Raw genomic sequence first — 22,500 nt, forward strand, 5'->3', positions numbered from 1 at the left:
AGTTTTTGCGAAATTGACGTGTTTCCATTGGGCGTATTTTCAATTCGCAATTTCAATTTGCGCAATTTGAAGGGTAATGGAAACGCGGCTTCTCTCTCTCTCTCTTTTCCAAAGTTGGGTATATCTCCCATTTTGGGAGAACTCAACAGTATGTTTTTAGATTGTAAAGAAGTAATGATTGTGGGTTCAGATGTTGCACTTGGAAAAGAACTGTACAAGGTTTGTGTAAAAGCTTTTAATAAGAAATCTTTAACAAGTGTGACACACCATGGCGAAATTTACTCAATCTTGCGGTTAATGAAAAACCAGAATGGAGATCCTTGTATAACAAGTCACCATTAGTCAAAAACACTGGGGATTTACAGTGGAGAGTTACATGGTGCTCTTGCAGTAAATGTATTTGTCTCCTTGATAAATTAGTGACTGAAGGTTGCCCTTTTCGTTTGGAAAAGGAGACTATTGTTCATGCGTTTATGCACTGTGTGAGGTTAAAACCTTTATTTGATATCTTGAAAAAACTTTTTTCTTCTTTTGATGTGGTGTTTTCAATGAAAGTGTTTATGTGTGGGTTTAAATATGTGAAAAACTTCGTCATCTGTGTCAATTGTTACATTTCTTGTTGGGTCAGGCAAAAATGGCGATTTAAACCACAAGAAAAGAAAAAATTGAGCAAACTGTTTGTAACAGTTTGGCAGCAATTTTTGTAAAATTAGTCAAATCTAGGATTTTAATTGATTCTAATTGATTTTAATAGGATTTTAATTGACTCTATGTCCCTCTCTCTGTCTCTCTCTCTCACTCTCTCTCTCTCTCTCTCTGTCTCTCTCTGTCTCTCTCACTCTCTCTCTCTCTCTCTCTCTCTCTCTCTCTCTCTCTCTGGGAGTCAGGGTTCGTCAGGTTCCTCGAGTCGCACGCGCAGCTTCTCTCTTCTTCCTCCCTCTTCCTCTCCTGCGTCTCAGAGGAGTCTTTCTCATCTCGGACCCCAGAGCAACATCGTCACTGTCACACACCACAAGTCTCCAGCGGCCGCACGCCGAGCCAAACACCAGTATCCAGAGCGCCTGCTGGAGGTCAAAGAGGTCAGACACACACACACACACACACACACCCGCACACACTCAAACACACTCTTGCACGCACACACACACACACACACACACACACACACACACACACACACACACACACACACACACGCACACACACATTTAAAGGGGGGGGTGAATTGCTGTCTCATGCATACTGAGTTTTTTACACCGTTAAAGAGTTGGATTCCCATGCTAAACATGGACAAAGTTTCAAAAGTTAAGTTGTACGTTTGAAGGAGTATTTTTGTTCCAAAAATTGTCCTTCCGGTTTGTCACAAGTTTCGGGAAGTTTTTTTCGAGTATGGCTCTGTCTTACGTAAGAGAGGGCGGAATTTCCTTATATGGGTCCAAAGGGCACTTCCCTCGGAAAGACGCACGCGCGCACGCACTCGTAGACTAGAGCAAGAGAGTGAAAGCAGTTCGCCATCAAAGCGCCCTGCCCGGCTTTTGGGAAGTCAATGTCACCAAAGAAGTGTGTTTTTGGTTGCCAGGGCAAGACAACCCTGCACAGATTCCCAAAGAACCCAGCGTTAAGGAACCCGTGGATGGAGTTTGTTTTTCCTGAGCATAAACGGAGGTGTAGACTGTTTGTTCCCTGCATTTCGACGATGATTGTTTTATAAACAAAGCCCAGATCGTCTAATGCTTAAGGATCGAGCAGTCGCAATAAAGGTTCACGGTCGTGCGTTGGAACCGGACGGTGAGTAACTGTTGAACAAATAATGTCTCTGTGTGTTGTCACTAGCTCGGCGCGTTAGCACAGCTAAGCTTCGCCCACACGGCCCGCCCCCAGCCGCTCGGTTTTTTCCGGAAAGACTCGGTACACCCTATCTTTCTTTGATTAATATAATAAAACAAAATACTTTTTGGAGATATGAAGGATGCAATATTACTCTATAGGTACTCAAGATTAACAGGAGATTGAGTGAAAATGAGCATTTCACCCCCCCTTTAATGACATTTTAATTAGACCAGTAGTGAGACAAAACATATTTTAATTTAATATGGTTCATTATCATTAAGAACAATTATATTTATTATTATTATTAAAATGATTGAAAAATAGAAATGCATTTCTTTCTGAACTGATTCAATGGTGTCAAAACTATTAACCATCAAATCAGATTTAACATTTTTCATATAGCACTACAAAATCACCCCACATTGTTTTTAACATCTTTGTAATAAATAATAAATATCAACATTAAATGGCGTTCTAGGAAATTAAGAGTTTAATTAAAAGATTAATTTCCCATTGTGATAAGGTTCAGTTCAGTAATAATAAGGAAGGAAGAAGACAGGGGTCGGCTTGAGCTGGGACTCACGTTTTATTCACTCTTTTTCGTATAAACAAAAAGGTGCGCACAAAGCGCGTTCACCGTGCATGTACACAGCAATAAACAAACAATAACTCAGAATTCTCTTTAGACGTTTCTCTCGATCTCCGACAGCACACGCGAGGTCCCAGCTCGTCTCTCTCTCTCTCTCTGCCGCGCTCCGGCTTATATGCGGTCTCTCCACGCCAATTACTGAAATCAGACACAGGTGTTCATCATCTGCACTTGACCTACTTACGCTCCGCTCTGCTCCGTCCTCTCTCTCCCGCTACAGACTCCGCAAAACCACGCCCCCCTCGCCACACCCATCATCCACAAAATCAAATGTATGTGCATTTGAAACATTTCTCATTAATATCATCTAATGTTTCTCATATACACTGTATGTTGCATGATATATGTTTACGGTAATTCATACTGAATATTAAAAGCATTATTAAACGCTACATTTACACCGTTTATGAGTTTCTTACATTTATGCATGTGGCAGATGCTTTTATCCGAGGAGACTTGCCTTGAATTTAGGGTATGCATTTTATTAATGTAAATCACTTAAATAATAAATGCATCTACCTAATGCATAAATGTAACTAACACACCTCCTGTTCACTGCGTTTTAACACACACTTTCTCCTGAAACATCTTCTTCATTTAATAGAAATGCACGGCAGAGATGTTTCTCCTCAGTTCTGAGCTGTCGGGTTTCATTTCTGTGCCAGAACATCATTCAGTGAATTAAAGTCCTGCGTCAGCTGAAACATTATTACCTCGTCTGTCAGATCACACACACACACACACACACACACACACACACACACACACACACACACACACACACACACACACACACACACACACACATCATCCAGTGACTTCAGTTCAACATTCATGCCCTCGATTTCATCAATAAAGGAAAGTCATTCAGAGGTGGAGGAAGTTTGAGGAAAGATTATGAAGATAAACACTTTTATTTTTCATAATAACGTGCCAAGAGTGCTGTAAAGAAACTAAGGCACCAATTTTAATTTCATGTAACTATTGTACATGATCAAAAACACAGTAAAAACAGCGAAATATTATTACAATTTAAAATATCTGTTTTCTATGTGAATAGATATTAAAGTGTAATTTATTCCTGTTATCAAAGCTGAATTTTCAGCATCATTACTCCAGTCTTCAGTGTCACATGATCCTTCACAAATCATTCTAATATTATGATTTGATGATCAAGAAACATTTATGATTATTATCAGTGTTGAAAACAGTTTCATATTTGTGTGGGAAGTGAAACTGATACATAAGAACTGCATTTATTTGAAATAGAATCTTTTGTAACATTATAAATGTCTTTACTGTCACTTTTGATCAATTTAATGTGTCCTTGATGAATAAAAGTATTCATTTCTTGCAGTGTAGTGTATTTATATAAATGTCAGTGTCACAAAGTTAATCAATTATGAAACAAATTAAATTCAGCAGTAAAGCAGCTCTACTGAAGAAAAAGGTGTGATTTTTCCACAGTTCATCTTAGATTAGTGAATGACTGTAGTAACAGTGAACACGTGATGTTTTTACCAGTGTAACACCTGGTTAGTCAGTGCTGAACGGTGCCACCTGCTGGTCAACCTCGGTTAAAACCTGCTTTCCTGGTTTCCTCAGGTCATGTCGCAGGCCGAGGGTCAGCAGAAGAGTCTGGTCCAGTCCATCGAGTCTCTTCCGGCGGGAGGATCCCTGTCCTGTCTGGATCAGGACCTGCTGCTTCTGAAGGCCACGTCTGCCGCCACACTGAGCTGTCTGGGAGAATGCCTGACTATATTACACACGCGCAGCGCTCAGCCGGGTCACAACCGCGGTGAGTCCGACACGGACGCCCGACAGACTGAACCGGCCAAAGACCCGGCCGAGGTCCACTGCGGCCCCTGTCCGTATATAACGGAACGCTTGCAGATAAACGTGTGCAATAAATGCTGCTGAAGGGCTGTTTGCATGTTCGGTGTCTGTGTGATTCATCTGTATTTTGGTTCTTCATTTGTTCGTTCAGTTCTGTGCCTGATTGTGTCATTTGTATTTGTGCTGATCACAGATGAAACCGTTCTTAAAGGGATAGTTCACCCAAAAATGAAGATTAGCCCATGATTTACTCACCCTGAAGTCATCATAGGTGTATATGACATTATTCTTTTAGAAGAATACAGTCAGAGTTATATCTGTCCTGGCTCTTCCAAGCTTTATAATGGCAGTGAATGGCTGTTTCTGTTTTGAAGTCCATAAAATCTATCCATGATAAAAGTGCATCTGTCCATCATAAAAGTGCATCTATCCATCATAAAAGTGCATCTATCCATCATAAAAGTGCATCTATCATCATAAAAGTGCATCTATCATAAAAGTGCATCTATCATCATAAAAGTGCATCTATCCATCATAAAAGTGCATCTATCCATGATAAAAGTGCATCTATCCATGATAAAAGTGCATCTATCATCATAAAAGTGCATCTATCCATCATAAAAGTGCATCTATCATCATAAAAGTGCATCTATCCATCATAAAAGTGCATCTATCATGATAAAAGTGCATCTATCCATCATAAAAGTGCATCTATCCATCATAAAAGTGCATCTATCCATCATAAAAGTGCATCTATCATCATAAAAGTGCATCTATCATCATAAAAGTGCATCTATCATAAAAGTGCATCTATCATCATAAAAGTGCATCTATCCATCATAAAAGTGCATCTATCCATGATAAAAGTGCATCTATCCATGATAAAAGTGCATCTATCATCATAAAAGTGCATCTATCCATCATAAAAGTGCATCTATCATCATAAAAGTGCATCTATCATAAAAGTGCATCTATCCATCATAAAAGTGCATCTATCATCATAAAAGTGCATCTATTCATCATAAAAGTGCATCTATCATCATAAAAGTGCATCTATCCATCATAAAAGTGCATCTATCATCATAAAAGTGCATCTATTCATCATAAAAGTGCATCTATCATCATAAAAGTGCATCTATCATCATAAAAGTGCATCTATCATCATAAAAGTGCATCTATTCATCATAAAAGTGCATCTATTCATCATAAAAGTGCATCTGTCATCATAAAAGTGCATCTATCCATGATAAAAGTGCATCTATCATCATAAAAGTGTATCTATCCATCATAAAAGTGCATCTGTCCATCATAAAAGTGTATCTATCCATCATAAAAGTGCATCTGTCCATCATAAAAGTGCATCTATCATCATAAAAGTGCATCTATCCATCAGTGCATCTATCTATCATAAAAGTGCATCTATCCATCATAAAAGTGCGTCTATCCATCATAGAAGTGCATCTATCCATCATAAAAGTATTTTTTTAATATAACTGATTGTATTCGTCTGAAAGAAGAATGTCATATACACCTAGGATGACTTCAGGGTGAGTAAATCATGGGCTAATTTTCATTTTTGGGTGAACTGTCCCTTTAATGCATGATTCAGTATGAGTGTTTGGAATCTGTTTCCTGTTGTTTTCAATGCTGGATGATGAACCACATGCCAAAGAAACACACAGGTGCCTGAAAACTCGACGACACAGTGGACCCAGTAAAACCCTGACACGGACTCAGGTGCTTCACTCTGGGCGTCAAGATCAATCGCCGTGACTTTAGATTTGATTTTGTTTTATGTTTGATCTTTTTTTTTATGTTGATTCACGAGAACTCCTTGATATGAATGGACACGTTTGAGGATAAACACTTGAGAGCTGAATGACTCTGTTCCTGGTCTGAATATTGTATGTTTATTATTTCTGATCTTCAGATCTCAGGTTCTGTTTCTTGTGTTTGGAGAGACACTATTGGTATATACTGGATGGACTGAATCCTAAACTGATCGCTCTGAATGTTTCTGATGTTACAGAAATGAATTTAATGAATTAAAATTCAGATGACACCTTTGATCTCTGACTGAGGTCTATTAGGGGCTAGCTATATGTAATGAGAGGGCGGGGCTCTGACAGGGGATTGTGAATGGGCGTGTCTCGGAAAGGGGCGGGGCTTTGGATGGGGCGGGGCCTGCAGATCCAAACGAAGGAAATGCCAATCAGGTAAATACATATTTTGTGTTTTGCTTGCATGATCTGTTTGCTTGTCATCACAATGATCAGTCAGAACATTGCACATATTCTGTTCTCATTTGTGCATGGATGTTTCTCTGCATGGTCTGTATGAGGATTTTTTCCCCCCAGCAGTTTGAGAAATTAAAAATTAATCTTAAGTGATGCTTGATGCTGTCAGATATATATGCTGTGTTGATGTAGTGGATCTTGCCCTACATTATTTTCTGCTTTTATATATATATATATATATATATATATATATATATATATATATATATATATATATATATATATATATATATATATATATATATATATATATATAAATATATATATATATATAAAAATAAATAAATATATATATATATATATATATATATATATATATATATATATATATATTTGAATATATTTTAAGATTTATGTTGGCTTGAGATTATCACATTGATGTAATACACTGATCGGTCTGCGCAGTGCCACTTCAAGTCGAACACACCTATCTTAATTTTTACTTCCTTGAAAGAGACTGTTTTTAAGAACATTGAACAGGTCCAGTTTGATGCACTGTTTTCTTTTTGATGCATCTTTACTGAAGTCTTTATTTATTTATATCATTTGTTTATGAATTATTAATTTAATTTAATTTATTTATAAAACTGATCAAACGTGTACCTTGAATGCAATGAAAGTTGCTTTGGATAAAATGTTTAAATGTAATATTTATTTATTAATTTAAAGTTCAGTAATCTACATGAGTACAGAGACAAACTATATGTTTTCTCAATTACTGTTAGTTCTCACACATATATATATATATATATATATATATATATATCAGTTCTGTGATAAGTTGTACATGGCTGAATCTGTCTGAATGTAAGGACAACTTGACATCTGTTATCAGAAATATTATGAGAGCAGAAGCCAAGTTCATCCAGCCCTGATGACGCTTTGATACGAAACCAATTTATGAGATGTTTGTGCATCAGTACAAGAGCTTAACACATCTTTTCACAACACACTGAACGGCTGCCAGACCCTCCGAAGTGTTGAATTAATATCAAATTAATTTGCTATATTTCTAAAAATAAATAACATGTTGGTATTAGCAATTCATGCTTTTCATGTGGAGGTTAAAGCAGCAGCACATGTTTGTATTGAAAATGATGTGATTCCTTCCTCTGCTGAAAAAAAGCTGGCTATAAGGTGTTTGCTGGTTTCCACTGGTCATGCAGTTCCAGCTAAATTAGGTTTGGTTATCGCTGGTCTTTTCAGCATCAGCGCTGACGGACTGTCACTAATTGCTCTGGTTTTGAGTTTAAGAGTGATGTGTATCTGCTGACCGCTGGTCATGTGCTCTTCATTCCTGCAGTGAATGTTCCTGTATGGACCGTCCCGAAGTCGCCCTCAGAAGAAGGCCTGAGGAACGGTGGTGCTGCTACCCTGAGCTCCACTGAGCCCTCGCCCTCCCTCAGGAAGAAGAACCTGCAGCACAACACTGAGGTGAGACCACGCACTCTCTGAGACCCGAATAACACTGTGTATAATGCATATACACTACCAGTCAAACGTTTGGGATCGGTAAGATTTTTAATGTTTTTAAAAGAAGTCTCTTCTGCTCACCAAGGCTGCATTTATTTGATTAATTAAACTGTAATGTGAAATATTATTACAATTTAAAACAGATGTTTTCTATGTGAATATATAGTAAAGTGTAATTTATTCCTGTGATCAAAGCATCATTACTCCAGTCTTCAGTGTCACATGATCCTTCAGAAATCAGTATAATATTAAGATTTGATGCTCAAGAAGCATTTCTTATCAATGTTGAAAACAGTTATTTACATTTTTATTTCAGGATTCTTTGATGAATAGAAAGCTCAAAAGAACAGCATTTATCTGAAATAGAAAGCTTTTGTAGCTTCTTGACTGTGTGTTTGCAGCCGGAGGGGATGAAGCTGATTCCTCCTGAGGAGGAGGTGATGGACTCAGACAGTAACTCTGAAGAAGATCTGGGAGTGCTGGAGGACCAGAGGAGTGTTATTCTGCATCTGCTGTCTCAGCTCAAACTCGGCATGGACCTCACACGGGTGCGGAGGACATACACAACACACACGGATCAGATTACATTAGAGTTTCATTACTCTCTGTGTGCTTTGTGCAGGTTTTACTGATATCTTCTTTTAACTTTTTGGACCATTCTTTTGACTTAGCCATATTTCTAACATGCAGACACTTAACGAACCTAGCCAGTTCAGGTCTTTCATGTGTTCTAGCTCAAGCACACCTGTTGCTACTAATGAAGCCCTTGATTAGTGAGACAACACCTGTTTTGCAGGTTTGTGCTGTTGTGAGGGACTCTATACAGGGGGTTGAATTATTTTGAGACTGCAGAAGTCATTAAAAGTTGCATTTTCAGTTGAATTTGGGGAAACCACTTGAAACATTTCAATTACTTTTCTTTCATTTGTTCACTGCAAACAGCGAAAGTCTGCAAATTTTGCCAATAAACCTGATTTGCAATGGGGGTTGAATAATTTTGATTACAACTGTACACAACACATGAGTATCAGATAACATCAGAGTTTCATTTGACATTACAGAGTCTCTCTGTGTGGTTTGTGCAGGTTGTTCTTCCCACATTCATCCTGGAGAAGCGTTCATTGCTGGAGATGTACGCTAACTTCATGGCGCACCCGGACCTGTTCCTGTCCATCTCTGCGGGAAACACGCCGGAGGAGCGCATGGTGCGTTTCGTCGAGTACTACATGACCGCCTTCCATGAAGGACGCAAGGGCGCCGTCGCCAAGAAACCCTACAACCCTGTGCTGGGCGAGACCTTTTGCTGCTCGTGGGCGGTTCCTCGGGAACGTGTGACTCATGCGACCAATCAGGAGGCGGCGGGGGCGGAGTCAGAATATTACAGGGTGCGTTTTGTGGCGGAGCAGGTTTCCCATCATCCTCCGGTGTCTGGGTTTTACTGTGAGTGTGAGGAGAGAGGCATGTGTGTCAACGCACACATCTGGACCAAGAGCAAGTTCATGGGAATGTCAGTCGGCGTCTCCATGGTGGGAGAAGGTTGGTGACGCTCTCTTCATCTAGTCAATAAAAGAATCTGGTAACACTTTACAATAAGGTTCATTAGTTAATGTATTAACTATCATTAACTAATCATGAGCAATACATTTGTTACTGTATTTGTCAAACTTTGTTCATGTTAGTTCACAGTGCATTAACTAAAGTTAACAAAATTTTAATTAAGTATTAGTAAACGTTGAAATTAACATTAACAAAGATTGATAAATGCTGTATAAGTGCAGTTCATTATTAGTTTAGGCTAACTAATGCAGTTAACTAATGAACCTTATTGTAAAGTGTTACCAAGAATCTTTACAATCGAGGGAATTGTAAACGTCATTGACAGTGGCAGAAGAGCTGATGTGTGACTGGATTTAATAGGAGAAACTGTGAAAACGCGAGTAAAGCGAACGATTATTAAACTAAAGGTTGGACTCGATATAGTGTTCCTTGTAACTTACCAAAGATCCAGTGATCCATGGATATTGACATCCAGCAGGAATCGTGTCTCCTGACATTTATATGAGCCTGATTTCGACGTCGGGGAAATACATAAAACAAATTTGCCTGTGAATGCTTTATATAAATACAATATAGGTAGGTCTAATCTATAGGTGTTTATTTAAAAACATCCAATTATGCAGAATATACGATGGTAAATATTTAATTGAGGAGTTGACAATGCAATATATAACAATACAATATATAGGGTATGATTTTAACCCCTAAATTCAACATATTGACACAAAATGATAACTGCAAATCCACAGTTGTTTCTATGAATTGCAGCGATCCATTTGCTTCTCTGTTCTGCAGCTCTCGGCAGGCTGTAAAAATATACCTCAGATTTCTTGTCAAATCTATTTATACAATCAATTTCAAAGCTTTTTCCCGTTTTAGATGTGTTTTGTGTGTTTTTCGTGGCATTCACAGCACTGAAAACTAATGCTAGCACTTTTTGCCACTACGGTGAAAGTGACGTCACACGCATAACCTCTATGGTGAACCACATGTTCCCGGATCAACATCTTTATTGATCCTGGAACAACTTTCCAATCAACCAATCAGATTTGAGGGACAAGTTTACAGTTTATGTCAAGTTTAGGCTTAGACTCAGGGTGAGGCGCTTCAACATCAGTGTTATTCACCTATCATTTCCCTCTGATTTTAGGGAAAAGTTATGGGTTTAGGGGTAGGGATAGGGTAAGGACTAAATTATGGGACAGGAATGTTATTCCAGGATCAACAAAATATGTTGATCCAGGAACATGTCATGGTGACCTAACCTCTATACACATCATACAAAAATGTTCAGTCTTTGTTTTACGCAGTTTGTACCTTTGCTCATCAGGTGTGTTACACCTGCGGGATCACGGTGAGGAGTACGTGTTTACATTCCCGAGTGCGTTCGCTCGATCCATCATCACTGTGCCGTGGGTGGAGTTGGGGGGAAAGGTCTCCATCAGCTGCGCACAGACGGGATACTCGGCCAGCGTCACGTTTCACACCAAACCCTTCTACGGGGGGAAAGTTCACAGGTCAGTGCTGCACTCACGTCGTGTTGGAAAGATCGGATTTATGCATGAATGTCACCACAAAGTCATAATTACGAGTAATAAACTCTGGATTTTCTTTTGGATTTTCAAAATTGACAGTTCTTATTTTTTATGGAATATTGCAGCGTTTATCTTAAATTAAATAGATTTATCCGTTCACATCATTATTGTTTTTAATTCATGTGCCTCGTAATCTTGAATCAGAATAACTTCCTCTTGCAGCATCTCTTCTCTTCTCTGCTGATGTGGGCGGGGCAACCTGTCACTCACATGAGATCCACCAATAGCAAACCACCACCATCCCATCAATTCCTCACAGACAAAATCAAGCCCCGCCCACATTTGTTCTTGTTCCAGAAGTGTCTCACTCGGAAATACGTCACAATAGGGAAGAAAAGACTATATCAACTTACGTTTCATGCCAACTTTAAGGTTGTGTGTTCACCAAAGTATTATTTTAAATTGTTTTCAAAGGGAACGCCATGTATTTAAAAACACCAGCAGATGCGACGAGGGGTGAGCGTTCATTTCATGCTGAGTGTTATTTCAAGTTTTTTTTCTGGGCGCAGAGAGTTAAAGAATATGGGTAAAATGCAGCACTCATCACTGTCACTTTTTACCAAGCCGTCCAATCACAGTCGAGGAGGGGCGGGACAAATACCACACCGACAAATTATCCCATCTTGCTCCGACCAAAGTTATTTGAACGCACCTGACATCTTAATTACGACTTCCCTACTCATAAATACGAATTTCCCGGAAGGACTTTGTCACGTCAGTAAATTTTCTCAGGCAAAAATGCTCCATTGTCCAACTTTAACCCGTGTCAAAATCTTTCGCCCTAATTGCATGGATTCCTATTGTAATTACTGTATTTCGCCCACAAAAATGATTTAAATGTGAGTGCCTTATGTTCATACTTACAGTTTTTTACAATCGCTATGACAGATTTTTCAATACATTTAACAAGTTTCCTAAACTCTTAACGCACCAACACACCTAAAACACACAATTGGCAAAACGGTTAATTTCATGCTCAAAATCACACATTATAAACTAAACTGCAAAACTAATTTTCAATATACAATAATACACTAACACAATACACCATGTCTACCAAAACATTAACACATGTTCTCTTCCACCAGGAACATTTAGTCAATCATAGCACAATGTCATAAAAAACACTAACATCAGATGGAATTACAGAAACTGCATTATTTTATATGTGTCAGGTCTGCCCTTATACAACAGACATATTATTCTATAGATATATTATATTATATCTATTACAGTATATCTACAGATATTGTATTGATCATAGATTTATGTTTTGCACTGCAGTTTCTTTTGAAGTCTCTCTACATTTTTGTTTTGTTTGTAATGTAAATGCATTTTGTTGTTGTTTTTTTGCAGCAGAAATTCAATACAACAAAATAAATTACCCTTCTTAGCTTTATAGAATGTATGGTTTATGAAAAAAAGATGACAGAGACAGAATTGCTGCAGTAACGGCTTTATTTGCAACAGGACATTTCTGCAAGATAACAAAAATATGCAATATAGCTTTTACAGTATTACTGTATGTGAAAATACAAAATATACAAACAGAAAAGGCCATCTTCTAATCTGCCCAGTCTTCTGCATTTGTCCACATGTTCTCATCCACATCACACCTGATATCTTCCCTGGCAAGGCATCTTGGGAAGAATCTTTTACAGTAACATGCCTTATCCACCCCTGGCAATGTTCAGCTGTGATGTCTTGGTATGCAGCATCTTTTGCATACAGGAGGGACATTTGGTCCTGTGGACTATGGTCAAAAACCTTTCATCTCCAGGCTGAGAAGACTCCTCAATGGGGTTGAGGAAAGGGAAGTAAGGGGCAAGGGAAATGGACATCATCCTCTGATGGGCGTCAAACCAGGCTGTGACTATAGACAGGAATGGTGGAATGCCACATTGTCCCATATTTGCATAACTTCAATCAGCTGTTTCTCAGTAAGAATAGAATAAAATACAGGGGATATATTTGTGTTTCAATTTCACAATATAAGCAGCTGTTTACCTTGACTTTAGCCTGTAAGGTTAGGTTTAGAACATGGTGTTATCTGTTCTGACATACAGTGTTAAAGCATTGGTAAATTTGGCAGTAAAAATCCATTGTTTTGGTCTCGTTTGAGCTTGTGTGTAAAAGAAGTTCAAGCATTTTAAATTTGTGTTAATTGTATGCATTTTGTGTTAAAGCAACAAGAAATGTGTTAATAGTATAGCTTACACAGACGGATGTAGTGCTAACTGTGTTAAGAGTTTTGGAAAATTGTTAAATGTATTGAAAAATCTGTCATAGCAATCGTAAAAAACTGTAAAGGTGCTGTATGTAACTTTTTCATTCTACTAAAGCATAAAAATACCATAATATGTTTGCATATATTGAGGAAACATACTAAGTTCACATACTAATTTCTCTAAAAAACACTTTTACAGCCAGTTATTTTACTTTTGAAATGTGCGTTTCCAGGCTGGAATGTTTGTTATTGTTTTGGTCTGTTAAACTGCACGTTGCCAATTTGCCAATTGGGTCCATTGCGCTCGTTCCTGTTGTGTGTGCTCGAACTGGTAACCTGTGTGAGCGTCGCGTCTGAGGAGGCGGGAGAAACGACGATCTCTGATATTTTGAATTTGGACTACAGTACCTATTTCGACCACTAGTTGTCATTCTTACATACTGCACCTTTAAAGGAGACGTAATTGAGAAGTCTCAGAGTGATGATGATGATGATGAGTGTGTGTGTGTGTGTGTGTGTGTGTGTGTTTCAGGGTAAGTGCAGAGGTGAAGCAGAACTCCAGCGGGACGGTTGTTTGTAAAGCTCAGGGCGAGTGGAACGGGACGCTCGAGTTCACATACAGCAGCGGAGAGACCAAAGTGATCGACACCAACAAACTGCCCGTCATCAGGAAGATGATTCGCCCGGTGGAGAAACAGGGCCGGCGCGAGTCCAGGTGATTCTTCACAATATTACTGTTTTTTACTAAAATAAATTTAGCCTTGGTGAGCAGGGGAGACTTCTTTAAAAAAAACATTATTGCGTATCCCAAAATCTTATGAATATATGGTTTTCTTAATTTTTGTATGTTAGTTGTGATATTCTGCCGGTCTGTGTGTGTGTGTGTTTGAGCTCAGGCGTCTCTGGTCTCACGTGACCGCGGCTCTGAAGGAAGGAAACATTGATCTGGCCACTGAACACAAGCATCGGTTAGAGGAATCCCAGCGATCCGACGAGAGACAGAGAGACACCAACAACATGCCCTGGAAACCCAAATACTTCAGCAAAGAGGTGCGTTCATGACCCAGACCGACTCAGAAACGTGTTCGTGTGACAGACTGAACTGGGTTTGATATGGACGCTTGTTTACACTACAGAATAAACTGTTTGAGTTCATAGCTCATAATTCAGACTTTATAACTTGCAATTGCAAGTTCATAATTCGCAAATTTGACTTTTTTCTCAGAAGTGTTTGGGGGCGTTTACACGACAATAAAACTAAAAACAGAAACTTTTTATCGGTTTGGTTGTTCATTTACAAGACAACGGTGTTTTGAGGGCCTGAAAATTAAAAGTTTTGAAAACGGGTTTCAAAGTGCAATTTTTTGAAAATGTTACCATCATTTTCTTTGTGTAAACTATAAAAACGTTAATTTGTGAAAATGGTGAAGTTGTTTCTTTACAAAGTGACATCGCCATCTACTGGCCTGGCAGCAGAATACACGGATTCGCGGATCCGTGTGAACGGGGATCATTTTGACAATGTTGTCGTCTGTATGCAAAACTTTTCAAAAACGAAAAATAAAAAAACTTTCCGTTTTTGGCACTTTGTCATGTAAACACCCTTATAATAAAAGTTGCAATTACCTTTTTTAATTCTGAGTTTGTTTCTAGGGATACACGATATATCCGCCACCATATCAGTATTGGCTGATATATGTTCGTTTTTTATTGTTTTTGTCCCGATATGAAAATTTGGCCAATACATTAAAGCCGATAAATAATGCATTATTTCCTTCAGCTGAGAAACTTCAGATGCATGGTTTTTAATTGTTTGAAATATGACTGAAATCACTTCAAAAAGGAAAATACAGGTAAGTGCTTAATGTGCAGCGCAAGTCTGTCATATCGGCTACATAAAATTATAATGAGAACATAATAATTGTGGGCTGGCACATGGATTTTAATGATGAGACTTTTGTTTTTGTAATCAGGCTCTCAAAAATGATAAAAAAAATTGGATTTAGATTTATCAGTCAATATATCGGCTTTCAAATATAAAGAATTATCGTTATGTTATAATATATTATCGGTATCGGCCAAAATTTTCATATCGGTGCATCCCTATTTATATCTCACAATTCTAAGAAAAAACAAGTCAGAATTGTGAAATATAAACATGCAATCGCGAGAAATAAAGTCAGATTTGCGAGTTATGAACTAACTATGAAACAAACTTCCATAGTTTGAAATGTGACAAACTGCAAATGTAAACAAAACAAATTAAAAAGCTACTTAGAAAAAAGGGGACCATTTAGATTGTGATGTTTATCACTCTAATATGAAACCATTGTTAACAGTTTTTCTGGAGCTGTATTGTGTGAATCTGTGTGTGTGTCTGTGCAGGGTGACGGATGGGTCTACAGAAACCCACTGTGGAAAACAGACTGAGATAAACTACAAACCACAGGAGAGAGACGACCGACCGGCTGACCGCTGATCAGAACAACACAGGGAATCAAGACAAACAGCAAAAAACACAGACTGGGTTATCATGCATTATAATGCATCACACTGTATAAACTGTAAACCAATGTGTATATATGAAAACCTGGATCATAGAATAGACTTTTATACACTATATAAATTATATATTATTTTTCACAATTATCTAACTGAGTTTTTGAGCATATAACATGTACACAGTATTAATGTGATGATCTGCCATTAGATGATTTGAATGCATTTAACAATATGGACGAGATGTTCATATTCATGCTTTAGATCTTAAACCAGCTCATATTTCACCCCAAAATCAAGAGATAATAAGAATCTATAAGAAATTAAATAATAAAGTATAAGTATATAGTAATTATGTAATAAATATATATGTCATATATAAGATTTGTTACATTTTGAATTTCACACTTAAATTGTCATTACTGCAATATCGTATTTTTTTACTCAATTACAGAAAAAATATTGTAATATAATATTTTATTTAAATCAGCATTAACTAGTACTGATACTACTAATACTATCACAATGTATATTTATTTTGAAATAAATCCTAATGTATTAAAATAAGCTTCAGTTTCTTATATTTTTAGTTAAGAAGATCTAAACGAAACAGTATTTTGGGGTGAAATATGCGTGTGATCTTGACATATTTGTCAAGATGTTTGATATTTGACATGAAACCGAGATTACAGGAATGAAAAGTGTTTTCGCTGATCAGGTGAACTAGTGGTCAGTCAGCTGATTAAAATCCTCTCCATGAGTCACTTCTGACTCCTAAAGCCTTCCTGACAGAACACTATTGTTAGAACTAATTGGCCATTAAATGAGATTTTACCCGAGAGGTTTTACACTCTTCCGCAAAGGATTTCTGATGCACTTTTTAATCGAGGCCTTCATTCAATCCTGTGACTTTATATGAACAGCATCACTGATGTGAAGTCCATTGATTTGATTTGTAAGTTCCCAGCAGTAGCCTACTTGCTGTATGATACACTTTTTTTTTTTTTTAAAGAGACAGTACTGTATTATATTCTGGATAAATCTGTAGAAGTGTTAAAGACTTTTCTGATAAGTCTATGGGTTAGTTCATCAATAAATAATCATTGTGTCATCAATTAATCACCCTCATGTCGTTCTAAACCCATACGATTTTTGTTCATCTTCAGAACATATAGAAATTTAATGAAATCGCAAGCTCAATGAACGGACACTCAAATAAACAATCTCTTTATGAACTTTTTGAAGCTTGAAGTTTGGGGTGGATAAACTTTAAATGGAGGGCACAGAAATCTCATTAAAAAATGTTTATTTGATGAAAATAAGTCTTATGGCTTGGAACGACGTGAGTAATTAATGAGAGAATGGTCATTTTTTGGTGAACTGTCCCTTTAAGGCCCGGTCACATTTACCGGTTCTCTCGCATTTTGCGAAATAAATTGCCCAGATTTCGCAAATGTTAAAGCTGTTGACTTGAATTCACCCCGCAGACCAAAATAAACTTATTTGGTTAGAAAGTGAGTTCTGTTTGAGCTGTACTTTATACACAATGGATCTATTTTTGCCCGCGAAATTTCGCTAATATGGCAAATGTGACCGCGCTTTTACACATCAAAATTAAGCTCCTTTTGCAGCTCGTACTGTAAACTGTTCATATCGGTGCTGAAATAAACATGAAACATGCCTTGCTTTTCTCAGAGTAAATAATTTACAGAAAGTCTTTCTAAACGCTGTTGAATCAGATCATGTGTAAAAGGAGCTGAATCTGAGATGTTTTTGAAAGTTCTGTTTCAAATAAACCTGCCTCAGCAGTCACAGACTCACAGTGTTGTATCTTGCCTCTGACATTCAAAACTAGTGAAAAGTCAAGCATTTAAAACCAAATAACATATAAATATATCCTTTCACCACATTGTTTACCTGGTTTTTCAGATCTGCTCGTCTGGTTTGAGGTTATAGCGGCCTCTAGTGAGCATCCGCTGAACTGCAGTGCAAAATTCATAATCACATATCATTTCACTATAGCCTACTGTATACACAAAAACATCAGGGGTTTTATCATAATAATATCCTTATTTTTAAATAAAGCTAATGGAATATAGGGATTATGACATTATGATATACCATTAGCACAGCAATAATGCAACGCCTGTCAGAATTTTAATGTATATATATATATATATATATATATATATATACAGGAAAAGCCTTTTTATATAATTTTATTTGTAAACAATATACCAATTGGTACACAAAAATACTTTTTATTTTTATTTGACCATCACTATCAGCCTACAACTGATACAAAAACAAAAATATGAAGAACTTTTGACTGAGAAATAAATATGGAAATCTTCAGCAGATCCAGTACAGAGTTGAGAGACAGTGTAAAGTGAGTTGAAGTCTGAGTTGAGCCTCTTCCCATCAGTGACAGTGTGAGATCAGCCGTCAGATGCAGATTTCCATTGATTTTTGCATATTAAACTGCACTATAAAATCTGAGTTATGAATTACATAATCATTTACTTTCATACATTTATCACAGAGGAAATCCATTCAAAGTCATGAGAAAAAAGTCAAAAAGTCCTGATAATTATTGCATGTTTGATTCATATTCCAAACTAAATGAACAAACTCATAAAGAATCATTAAAATATAAATAAGTAAAACTATAAAATCAGAACACTTTCAAAAATCACTTTTACAAAATACACTTGCATATTTGTCATGCATAAATAAAACAGGTCAGTTTTCACAATCAACAGATTTATGCTGATTCTAAGCTATCTGAATAAATGCATTTTGAAAATATGTAATAAACTACGGCATGAGTGCAGAAATCTGACCCGTTTCATTTATGAATGACTGACAAATACGCTTCACATTAACTTTATCCGTTTATGTTAAAACGGTGTAATTCAAAAATACAAGTCAAATCCATAAATCTTAAATTTAGCCTGAAATGTTTTGTGTAAGTAATTTTCCGCTCAGCAAGTCAGTGAAAATGTCTGATATGAGGAGAACATGAGCTCTTTGGTTCAACACTTCAGCTGAAAGTGTCACATTGCTGTTCTGTCATATAAAAACAATCTGTTCCCTTTCATATCAAACACATATCTAAGTATGAACCAGTGAGATGAAGATGATAACCAGAGCAGATGATCCGGTTCAGTTCAGTCTAGTCCTGTTCGCTTCAGTTTCCGGTTTACTCTTTTGCCTTTCTTCAGGACGAGCTTGTTCTTGATGAATCCGCGTTTCCTCCTGGTCGCCTGCACAGATCGACAGCATTAAATCCACATCACAGGCTTCCTACACGTTTCCATTTCAAAATTCCATATTTTTCCAGACTCAAATTTAATTCGTCATCAATAATTAGACCATATTTAACATAAATGGTTCATACAGCATTAATTCCAGCTTTATATTTGGTATCTAGTCCTGGCATCCGTAAATATTATTTTCTCAGGGGTTTTTCGTTTAATTTTCTTGAAGCGACAACATACAAAATTAAAATTAAAATATTCAAAAATATACACTTTTGCATGCACACAAGAAACTTTGTCATGCCCTTGAGAAACTATATTCACATGCACATGGGATTATTTTGCATGCTTGCGCATTACAATTTCTAGTTTTATATATATACTATAACATATTTCCTTTGTGCTTCACTGCCCTCTAACTATGAAGAAAGCGAGAGTGTGGATGCACATGAATTAATAGAGATCAACTTGTAATACGGTGCTAAGAATATCATGAGAAGAAACCCAAACGCTTATAAACTGCATTTTTGCATAATGAAAAAGTGCTTCATTTTCTATTATAGAAAACGAAATAGTCTGGAAATGCAAATATTTTTCCATACAGTCTCGTACCTTCCTGGAGGATGGTGTGTGTTTGTGTGTGTGTGTGTTGCGCTCCAGCCGGTTCTGGGGATCTTTGACTCTGTAAATGCGAACGAGCCAGTGTTCGGAGCTGAACGCTTCCTCCAGCTGCTCCAGCCTGACGTCCTTGTTCCCGATCTCGGCGTTCCGCGTTCGGTCAAACCCTGGAGGAGTTCTGAAGTCCAGCTGAACAGAGAGAAGCACGTTTGACAGGTCAGAGGTCACACGAGCAGCGTCACACAGTTCAGGTCATGTGAGCAGAATCAAACCTGCACTTCTCCGAAGCGATAGTAGGACATCTTATACAGCAGAGAGTGGAGCAGCGCCGGAGACGCGGATTTATCCACCCTGAACTCTCCCTGCGGCGAGAGGAAGTCCCTCTCCTGAACACACAGACACACACACACCTCATTCAGAGACACACACACTTCCTGTTCATATAACATCTCGTGTCTGATCAAGAGCTTTGAGATGAAAGAAGTGGATCTTTACATGTAAATGTGAAATTAACCAGCTGCGCTCTGGCTGATCTCTAGTTAACCATAATTAGTGTACAAAGTTAACCAGAAGTGTGATTTTAGAATTATTTATATACTGTTAAAGTATTTATTTTTAGTTATTTATTTAAAATGAGCTTTTATTGTAATATTTTCAGTTTTCATTTTAGTGTAAGTTTTAGTAATTTTGCTACGCGCTTTTTTAATATTTATTACTATTTTGTATTATTTATTTTATTATTATTTTATTTAGCTTTATTTTTATTTGAGTTATTTGACAAGGCAACATAATTTTATTTAGTTTAAGTGTTTCATCTAATATTTATATATTTATTAAAGTTTTTTTCAATTAACAAAAACTACTTTTAACATTGTTTTAATTTTAGTAATTGTGATTTTGTCATTTGTATTAGTTTTTTCTTTTCAAATATTTCTATTTCGTTTTAATTTATTTTTATTTCAGTTTTAGTTGTAGTCATTTTAGTACTTAAACTTGAACTTGAAAAACTTCAAAGTTAAACTTTGTGTGTGGAAGTGATAAAATGACAAAAAAAACTATATAAAAAAATTAAAGCTTAACAGAAATATATATATATAAAAAAAAATGTAGCTGGGATGAAACATAAATATTAGATAAAACTTAAAAAAAAACTCAAAATGCAAAAAAGAAAAGTTGCCTTGGCAGCTAGCTGAAATAAAATAAATTAAAGCTAAATAGAAATATATATATATATATATATATATAAACTAACAAAAATAACAGCAAATTAATAAACAATAACAAAATGACTAAAACTATTTATCTAATAGTAAAACTACTATCACTTTTTTGCATTATTCTTAAATTATTTATTTAGCTTTATTTTATTTTAGTTATTTGACGAGGCAACATAAAAGTTTTTTTTGTTTAAGTGTTTCATCTAATATTTATCATTTATCATATAATCTATATTTGTTTTTAAGCTTTATTTCAATTAACTAAAACTGAAATAAAAATAAATTAAAGCTAAATAGAAATATGAAAAAAACTAATACGAATGACAAAAGCACAAACAATTACTCAAATTAAAAGGACGTTCCACTAGAGACGTTCCACTAGAAACAAACATTGATGTATTGTTTTAATTTAATACTGTGAAGCTGCTTTGATACAACCTACGTTGTGAAAAGCACTATATAAATAAACTTGACTTGACTTGACTTAAAAGTATTACAAATATTTTTCGTAAATTGAAAAGAAACAAAATTTTAGTTTGAAGTTTTTCAAGCTTAAACTTTGTTGAAGTGATAAAATTACACAAAAACAGAAAAAAGAAAGCTTAACAGAAATATTAAAAAACTCAAATAAAAACGTAAATAAAATGAAATAAAGCTGGGATGATATAGTAAATATTAGATGAAACACTTAAAAAAAAAAAAACAATGAAAAAAAAAAAACTGGTTGCCTTTGCAGCTAACAATTTTTTTTTTTAAATAGAAATATTTTAAAAAAAATAGCAAATTGATAGCAAATGACCAAACGATAGCAAAATTACTAAAACAATTTACTATACTACTATATAAAAGTACAAAAAAAAATATCAGATGAACAAATGTTGCCTTGGGAACGGCGAGAGATAAGATCAGCTGTTGTTGATGTAAAATGCATGTTTTCTCTCCGCTGATCTGTAGCGGCGTCTCACCCGCACGTCTCCGGGATGTTCTCCCTCTGCGATCCTCACCATCCACAGGAACTTGTTGATGTCGTCTCCCGCGTATCCGATCACGCCTCCGAAGACGATCAGCACGTAGTCCACGCCCAGCAGCCTCATGATGTCATACGCCGCGCTCTCATTGGACGCCATGGCTTTCCCCACCTGAGAGCCAATCAGAGAGAGGGAATCAGACTCCCAGTGTTCGGCGTCTCTTCCTGTGGAAAAACTAAATAAAAACTGATAAAATGAAATAAAAGCTGATTATAAAATGAGATGTGAATATGATATGATGTTATAATCCTGCTGTAATCACCAGGGCGATGTGGCTGCTGTTCCAGGTGTTGTTGTCCACTAGTGTGGTTCTGTTGGCCATGCCTGCGATCTGATACCCATAATCCCACCAGCTCATGATGCGTGTGTGTGGGCCGGTGTTGAGACGCAGCCACGAGTACGCCTCTCTGAAAT

At 36.7% G+C, this 22,500-nt stretch overlaps 2 protein-coding genes across 2 annotated transcripts in view; one reads left to right on the forward strand and one right to left on the reverse strand.

The window, feature by feature from the left end:
• The window catches only part of osbpl10a (oxysterol binding protein-like 10a), a 31,074-nt gene extending 14,805 nt beyond the window's left edge, over nucleotides 1-16,269 (forward strand). Inside the window, exons 5-13 of the mRNA XM_079879878.1 lie at nucleotides 888-1,079; nucleotides 4,085-4,277; nucleotides 7,916-8,046; nucleotides 8,487-8,633; nucleotides 9,171-9,621; nucleotides 10,973-11,159; nucleotides 13,997-14,179; nucleotides 14,361-14,514; nucleotides 15,850-16,269. Coding sequence (XP_079736004.1) covers nucleotides 888-1,079; nucleotides 4,085-4,277; nucleotides 7,916-8,046; nucleotides 8,487-8,633; nucleotides 9,171-9,621; nucleotides 10,973-11,159; nucleotides 13,997-14,179; nucleotides 14,361-14,514; nucleotides 15,850-15,894 — 1,683 coding nt within the window. The 3' untranslated portion in view covers nucleotides 15,895-16,269. The remainder of the gene's footprint in view (nucleotides 1-887; nucleotides 1,080-4,084; nucleotides 4,278-7,915; nucleotides 8,047-8,486; nucleotides 8,634-9,170; nucleotides 9,622-10,972; nucleotides 11,160-13,996; nucleotides 14,180-14,360; nucleotides 14,515-15,849) is intronic.
• Nucleotides 16,270-18,206: 1,937 nt separating this feature from the next.
• Nucleotides 18,207-22,500, reverse strand: part of LOC307163373 (dolichyl-diphosphooligosaccharide--protein glycosyltransferase subunit STT3B-like) — a 31,012-nt gene continuing 26,718 nt past the window's right edge. The window contains exons 12-16 of the mRNA XM_079879399.1: nucleotides 22,349-22,500; nucleotides 22,024-22,197; nucleotides 20,114-20,227; nucleotides 19,836-20,030; nucleotides 18,207-19,229 (exon numbers count right to left, since the gene is read on the reverse strand). The exon at nucleotides 22,349-22,500 is cut by the window's right edge and continues 20 nt beyond it. Coding sequence (XP_079735525.1) covers nucleotides 19,134-19,229; nucleotides 19,836-20,030; nucleotides 20,114-20,227; nucleotides 22,024-22,197; nucleotides 22,349-22,500 — 731 coding nt within the window. The 3' untranslated portion in view covers nucleotides 18,207-19,133. The remainder of the gene's footprint in view (nucleotides 19,230-19,835; nucleotides 20,031-20,113; nucleotides 20,228-22,023; nucleotides 22,198-22,348) is intronic.

Source organism: Squalius cephalus, assembly GCF_949319135.1.
Source record: "Squalius cephalus genome assembly, chromosome: 8".
NCBI classification, from domain to species: Eukaryota; Metazoa; Chordata; class Actinopteri; order Cypriniformes; family Leuciscidae; genus Squalius; species Squalius cephalus.